This window comes from Thalia democratica, chromosome 8 (genome assembly GCF_965202585.1).
Source record: "Thalia democratica chromosome 8, ktThaDemo2.hap1.1, whole genome shotgun sequence".
In the NCBI taxonomy this organism is placed as follows: domain Eukaryota; kingdom Metazoa; phylum Chordata; class Thaliacea; order Salpida; family Salpidae; genus Thalia; species Thalia democratica.
In genome coordinates this window covers 13173759-13181921 of record NC_139172.1, presented here as the reverse complement: position 1 = coordinate 13181921, position 8163 = coordinate 13173759, and the positions used below count along the sequence as shown (strand labels likewise).

Sequence of the window (8163 nt, the reverse complement as noted above, 5' to 3'; positions counted from 1 at the left end):
TATTCTTTTAATTAAAACCAATAATAATGTTTGTTCATTGCAATAGAAAAAAATGGTATTTTTTATATTAAACTGATAGTATTTAATTTAGTTATTTAAATAATGTTAGATAAAAAATTTGACCACATCTTCATAAAAAATAACATTAATAGCTTAATTACTGCAATAGTTTTTATAAGTTAGTTAGTTCTTTGAAATTTTATATATAACATCGTTTATGAACTAACAAAAAATACAATTAAAATAAATTATATTCAATATTTAAAAAAATACTAACTTAAATGTACAAAAAAATTATAAGTCGATAAACTACCTACTAATTTTGAAAAGTATTTGTATTCATAGTTGATAAATAGTATCACAAAAATGGTTACATCAACTAACTAAATAAGTTATTCGTTTTTAGTGTAAACAAAAATGTTATATAACCAAGACAATACAGTTTTATAAGAAACTGTTTTACCATGATGGCAACGTATATCCATCTCCGACATCACATGGGTGGTCTTCTATTTCTTTATAGGGGTTGAGGTCAGGCCCATAGGTTGGTGTCCAGTAGTAAAATCTTTTCAAGCCATGTGAAAGTTCAGCTAAGCACATTTCACCATTAACAACATAAGGTCTAACATCTGTATTTCTTTCTTTTATACGCTTGTTAGCTAAAAGCTGGCCAATGGCTGCACATCCTTTTGAGTTAGTAGTATTATTACCCCAAACATACAAGTTTTTTAGTACTTTATTGTGGTACAGCGACTGTGACAAATTGTATAAACCAGCTGGTCCTATTTGATTAAATCGTACTGAAAGAGCTAGTAGATGTGTGTTGTATAAAGCAAGAGAGTTTGATATGATTGAAATACCCTCATCTTCTAGTCTATTATTAGATACATCAAGAATTTCAAGAGGAGTATTTTCTTTTAAATATTTAGCCAATATATGACCTCCATCTCGAGAAAAACGGTTGCTGCTTATGTTAAGGTACTTAAGCACACAGTTTTCTAACAAGCCTTCACATAACGTTTTTAAACCAAAGTCTTGCAGATCGAATTTTTCTAAATGAATCTCTGTAAGGCTCGAATTCATTCGAAGCATTCTGCTAATGTGAACTGCCTGCTCTTCCTGATGTGAGAAAAAAATAGGACGACTTAGTACCACTGCCTTTAGATGCGTATTTTGTGTAAGAACAGTTGACAACGCAATGATACACTCTATACGTAAATCACAATCTCCAACATCCAATATATGTAAACTTTTATTGACCTGTTAGATACAGAGCAAACTCAATTTTTACTTATAATGAAAAAGTTTTTTATTTTTAAAGTTTGAATACTATTGTGTAAAGTTAAGTGTTTATTTAGGTATATTATATATTTTCAAAGCTGTAGTTATGGGATTTATCAGTTTAATTTATTAATATCTTAAATAACCAATTATTTTTATTAGTAAATACTTATTAATAAATTTCATCTTGTTAGTATTGTAGTTTTAAAAGACTCTCAATATTTACGGCTTAACAACTCTACAGCTTTGTCTAACTAAAACAAAAATAAACTGTTTCATGTTTGTCGAACCCGGAGTAATCAAAAATTTACCTAAAGAACAACCAATGTAAAACTATATCCACAAAACTTACATTTGCAAATGTTTTAAAGTTAAATCAAGTAAAAAGAGATGCGTAAAATTAATAGTTTTTGAACCTGTAAAACAAGAATGTAAACTTGAGCTTGTTTTACAGCATACAAGTATATAAAAATCCAGGCTTAGGCTCTATAGACTTTCGCAATGATTTTGTTTATTTTAAAACAAAAAAACAAAACTTGAAAAAAAAAAGTTATTAATTAAAAAAAAAGTTGTTTAATAGGTTGAAGTACTAGAATGTATAAATGTTAATTAAAATGTTTTTGACTGTACAGTACTAATATTGTTAAACTAGCTATTTAAACTGTTTAAACCATATATTAGTTACGTCATAATGATAGTATCAATAACATTCGAAAATTTTCAATGCACTTTTCAATTATTTGGATTTAACTTAAGTCAGCTAGTAGCCTATCAAGTTATAAATTTAATTATGCTCTCTTTCTGTTATACTGTTATAAAACTACATTTAAGTTAAGTTAAGTATTTAATTTATCCGTATGGGATACTTAATTTATACACCCGACTGCTACTTTATCAATCAATTATTTCTATATTTTTATAATTATTAAACACAATATATAAGTAACTTAAGTAATTGTGATTTTATGTATGTATGTCACTGTAACTTAATTATCGGTCAGTACTTTGTAAGCTCAATAACAAGTTTGGTTTTCTTTTGTGTTTTGCTTTCTTAAATTTTAATTTTTTTCATTTTTGATTTTTACATTTAACCTAAATCTGCTTCCTAATTGTATATAATTTTGATATAATCATTACAAGCATTTAATATATAATATACATGTTACATCGAGTTTCTGTGACTTTTATTGTCTTCACCGTTGTTAAGTTTTATGAAATTTTATTGATTCCTTAACTAATGGTTGATGTTTTATTTTTGTTCAAAATAGATTACAAACATAAAAACTAAGTTAACAAACTTTGCAATACAAATTAAATAGTTGAAATAACCTCATTTATATTGTAACATAATTATTAGATGTAATTAATGTATTTTGTATATTCATTGACAACAGTAAAATTTGAATCAGTTATTCTTTCCATTAAAATGAGTGCTTTGTTTATGTTATGATTTGTTGTTTTGTTGTGTATTTTAGTTTACTTTACTTATTTTAGATTTAATAATCACAAATATTATATAGTTTTATAACAGTCGGATTTAATATTAAGTATTTTTACCTATTATTAACTATTATCTGTAGAAATCATTTTATTTTAATGAAAACATGTATACACTTACTTTATTCTATGCTTCTATTCTGTCATTACAGTAATTATTTTTTTACAGAACCAAGTTGAAGTGTGTTGATTCGTTAACACACAGAAACATATGTTGGTACAATAAAGGAAGATTACTGTGCAATTTGTTTTTATTTTTAAATATAGTATAGTTATTTTTCGAAGCTCTCAGAGTTGCATGAGCCGAAAAACCTTGTAAACTGTAAACACAATGGGTGGGCTTTTTAATCAGAAAAATACATTGCGGTCTAAATTGATTCTATGTGGCATGCGTCAAGTGTCATAAAAATTATTAAATGGTAAGCACTTGAAATTAAATTCTACTTTTTTTCAAACTTACACTTGTCAACTAGATTAGTGCTTCTGAAATGGGGTTCCGCGGAACCCTAGGGTTCCGCAACGCCTCTCAGGGGTTCCGTGAAGCCTTTCGAAATTTAAAAGAGAAATTTGAAAGAAAAAAAAAACATAAATCATAAAACTTAAAAAAAAATGGAAAACATATATAATTATAGCATTCATTAATCTGTTTAGTGTGTATCTAGCGGTAGGAATTTTAATGGGTATTCATTATTAATAGGTGTCCTGGTTGCGCAAATTTTTGAAATTTTTTTAATTTCTATTTTTAGTGAAGTCAAGAAAATATCCTTTTTTTACTATTGATCTGTGCGAGGAAGTTGCATCAAAAGCACATGTTAAAAAACTTAGAACAATTCCTCTGTCTAATGACACAATCCAATCCAGGGTCATGGAGATAGCTAGTGATACAGAGGATCAACTACTGGAGAAATTAAAAGCCAGTCTATTTTATGTTGTGCAATTAGACGAGTCCACTGACGTAAGCGGCAACGCCTTGTTACTCGTTTTTGTTAGATATTGTGGGGGCAGGAAGGATTCAACGAAGGGGTGCACGACAACTCAAATTTGGACAATTCAAATTCCGACAATTAAAATTCTTAAAATAAAATTGAAAGGGCCACAAACAAAAAAAATAATGTATATTTGTCTAATATAAAAAATGCATATGTAGGTCATATTTAATATCTACAAGACTTTTTTTTTTTGCAAGACATTAAATATTTTTTGAGATATAGCTTAAATAAGGTAAAAAATATAGTTATTTTTAGTATTTTTAAAGTTTCTTGAAAAATGTTTAAGATTTTGCAAAAAAGGAAAAAGTGGCCTGTAGATAGTAATAAAATCAACATATTCATACAGATTATATCTGTATTCAAATCACAGATAAACCGTGCTTTTTTACCTACTACGCCCAAGAGAGCTAGTAGGTTTTTTACTGCAGGTTTATACTTAGCATATGACTACCTTGTTGTTTTACATTTTAACTTTCATATATAACACAATTTACTTATTAAATATTTAAAATATCTGTATGGGATATTTAAATTAAACAGCCGACTCCTACTTTACCAATTATTATTTTATTAATTATAAAATACAATATATATTTAATTTAGGTCATTATGATTTTATGTATGTTGCTGTAAATTAATTATCGGTCAGTACATTTTAAGCCCAATAACAATTTTGTTTTTTGTGTTTTTTTTTTTTTTTTTTTTTAAGTTTAATTTTTTCATTTTTTATTTATACATTTGAACTAAATTTGCTTCCTAACTCTATATAACTTTGATTCAATCATTACAAATATTCAATATATAATATACATGTTACATCAAGTTTCTGTGACTTTTATTGCCTTCAGCGTCGTTAAGTTTTATTAGATTTTATTGATTCACTAACTGTTAATGTTTTATTTTTGTTCAAAATAGATTACATAAAAACTAAATTAATGTACTTTGCAATACAAATTAAATAGTTTAAGGGCATAGGGGGGGGGTAAATCAAAAAAGAAATTTATAATAAAAAAACAAAAAAAAACTGTTTTTTTTTGTTTATTTTTTATATAATTTTTTCATTTTTAATTTTTTTTTCAAATTCCTTATGACAGAATTTTCTAAATATATCAAGGAACACTTCCTGAAAGTTTGAGGTAGTTATCTTGAAAAACGTAGGAGAAGATAGATTTTTAGTGAAATAGTCTATTTTTGCCGTTTTAGTTTGCGCCTTCCATAAGGAACCTATTGTTGGCTCCGACTTTGACCGGCTATATCTCAAAAATTGATTTGAATTTTTTAAATCTGTAAAAAGCATCTTGTAGCTTAGTAAAAACTATATAAAATAAGATCAAAAACCAAAAAAGGGTGTTTACCCCCCCTATGCCCTTAAATAACCTAATTTACATTGTGACGTAATTATTAGTTGTAACGAATGTATTTTTCATTAGTTAACAACAATAAAATTTGAATTAGTTATCTTTCCCATTAACGTGAGTTATTTGTTTATATTATGTTTTGTTGTGTAATTTAGCTTAATTTACTTATTTTAGACTATAATCAAAAACATTATATAGTTTTATAACAGTCGGACTTAATATTAAGTATTTCACCTATTAATAACTATTATCTGTAGAAAATATCTTATTTTAATGAAAACATGTATACACCTACTTTATTCTATGCTTCTATTCTCTCATTACAGTAATTATTTTTTACAGAACCCAGTTGAAGTGTGTTGATTCGTTGACACACAGAAATGTTGGTAGAATAAAGGAAGATTACTGTATAATTTGTTTTTATTTATAAGATCAACATATATATCTTTATTTTTTTTTTAATTTATATTACTTATTGAGATATAGTCTTTTGAACTTTTTTTTAAGAATTTGAATTGTCAGAATTTGAGTTGTCTGAATTTGAATTGTCATGTAACCCAGGAAGGATTCAACGAAGATATATTATTTTGTGGAGAATTATCCACAAAAATAGTGATGTACCGGACTCACTATCTGGGTCAGGATCCGGCCGGATATTGCCATTTTTGTTTGATATCCGGATCCAGCATCTTGATATAAAAAAAAAAAGTCCGAATCCGGTTCCGGCCGGATTCTAATTTGAAAAAAAAAGTCCGGATCCGGGTCCGGCCGGACTCAAAATTGTGGGTTCGGTACATCACTATACAAAAACAACTTCCGTTGAAGTAATGAAAGGTGTCAAAAATTATTTCATCAGCAAGGGTTTAGAGTGGAAAAATGTGTCGGCATTTGTACTGACGGTGCAGCGTCTATGACTGGGTCCAAAAATGGTGTAGTGAGAAAAATGAAGGATAAAGCAGTTGAAGCTAAATGGATACATTGTTTTTTACATAGAGAAAATTTCGCAACAAAACATCTTCCATCTTGTTTACAAGAAGTTCTCTCAGCGTCGAATAAAACTTTTAATTATATAAAGAAAAGTGACACAAAGGCCAGATGTTTCAAAGACCTATGTGAAAGTTTAGATGCTGACCATCTGCGACTTCTTTATCACAACAAAGTTTGCTGGCTGTCGAAGAGGCGGACTTTGGTTCGTCTCGTTGAATTAAAGAAGCAGGTGTTCACCTTTCTTAAAGATGAAGGCTCAGAATTAGTGAAGTTCTTTAAAGATGATGTTTTTTGGCCAGGCTAGCTTATCTCACCGATATTTTTGAAGAATTGAACGCTTTGAACTTAAGCATGCAAGGGAAGCATTTTTGTCATGACAGACAAGATTGAGGCGTTTAAATTAGAATTAAATTTTGGAAGAAAAAGGTAAGCAATGGTAATTTTGCAATGTTTCACCGGTTTGATGAGGCCCATGAAAAATGCATAGAATTCAACTTCTCTGACAATATACAACCACCTTGATCTTTTGTCCATAAAGTTTCATCATTATTTTCCTGAAGATGTTTGCATCGGAAATTTATGGATTTTGAATCCTTTTATGTGTGATATTGCTTCAGAAGAAGTGAATCTTCCTACAGATACAGAAAACAAATTGCTGCAACTATCTGAAGATAGCAATTCAAAATTGAGTTTCAAAGGGAAGGAGCTTTTAGATATGTGCAATTTCAGAGTACCCCGTCTTAGCAAAGCGTGCAGTAAAATTTATTTTACTATTCACCACCACTTATCTTTGCGAGTCCGGCTTTTCGCATGTAACAAACATTAAATCGAAGCAAAGGAACTGTATGCTGACTCTAACCTTATCTGCCTGTCTCTATCTATCAAAATCTATCCGCGCATTGACATGCTTGTTGCTAAGAGATAAGTTCAAGTTTCGCACAAAATGTTTTTTATTTATTATCGTTGGGCTTCTTACCCGTTTATTACAGTAATCTGTGAATTCGATTTGGTTCATGTTCATTTTGTTAATGGTTGTAGCTTTCATTTTGTTTTTATTATGCAAGGAAAGATTTTTATGACGTTGCGATTAATCAGGTTTGTTTTAGTTTACTTATTATAGGATAAAAAATACATATTGCCTCTGGCGCACTTTGAGTTTGACTTGACTTAATAATTACAATTGGTATGATTTTAAACAATGATATAGTTTTGCTAAAAAATTCGTTTTTTCACTGAAATTATTTTTGTTTTTTTGCAGGAAATATTATATTAAACATTTTATGATAAATTAAATTAGGGGTTCCCAGAAACATTGAACTTTGAAAAAAATAATATAATAAATATAAATTAATATTATTATTGCAGAATAGTACTGCTTATTAACAATTAACATAACACCTTTTTTAAAAACTTTAAATATAAACTAAAAATCAAATACGCTGTTTTAAATTAGAAGTTACAAGTGAGAGTATTTTGATTAGACAAGTTTGCCAAACGTTTTACCTTACACCATTTATTAATATATGTAAGTAATAATAAACTACCTGAAGTGCTTGAGCTAGAAACATGCCTCCTCTATTTCCAATTTTGTTGCCAGTTAACCTTAAAGATTTCAGTACCGAGTTTTTTTGTAATGATTGAGCTAAAAGCTTTACACCTTTTTCAGTTATGTTATTTCCCAACAAATTTAACTCTTGTAAGCTAATAGAGTTTTCTAAAAGTTGTCTAAATCCTTGCACAGCATTGTCTGTCAAGTTGTTATACCTAAGATCTATAGAGCGTATAGCAGTATTAAAACTGATTGATTGACAAAACAAGTTTGAGTCATCATCTGTTATTCTATTTGCAGATATACCACAACCAACTCTTTCAGCTGTCTTCAATGTTCCATTGCCACATAAATTTAAGTTAATTTCTGTTATTGAGTCTATTGAATCATCTGAAGCTATATTTTGTAAACACTCTAAGATATAAGAATGAGGTTTTCTATTTTCTTTCTGACAATAATCTTTATACTTTTCTTTAATTTTTAAAGCTAGTTTTGCTGCCAT

The 8163-nt window shown here is 28.4% G+C and overlaps 1 protein-coding gene across 1 annotated transcript; it reads right to left on the bottom strand.

Annotated features, from left to right (window-relative positions):
- Positions 1-282: 282 nt before the first annotated feature.
- LOC145842916 (leucine-rich repeat-containing protein 34-like) lies at positions 283-8163 on the bottom strand. The gene is made up of 2 exons (XM_082950392.1): positions 7657-8163; positions 283-1260 (listed from the first exon to the last, which is right to left on the bottom strand). The coding sequence occupies exons 1-2, from the start codon at positions 8161-8163 to the stop codon at positions 460-462; spliced, it is 1308 nt and encodes a 435-aa protein (XP_082806518.1). The 3' UTR covers positions 283-459.

Bases quoted from the DNA above. Each gene is read 5' to 3' on its own strand.
- LOC145842916 (XM_082950392.1), bottom strand. From the start codon at position 8,163: ATGGCAGCAAAACTAGCTTTAAAAATTAAAGAAAAGTATAAAGATTAT. The intron at 1,261-7,656 runs GTAGTTTATTAT...TGTATCTAACAG, and splicing joins TTCTAGCTCAAGCACTTCAG to GTCAATAAAAGTTTACATAT.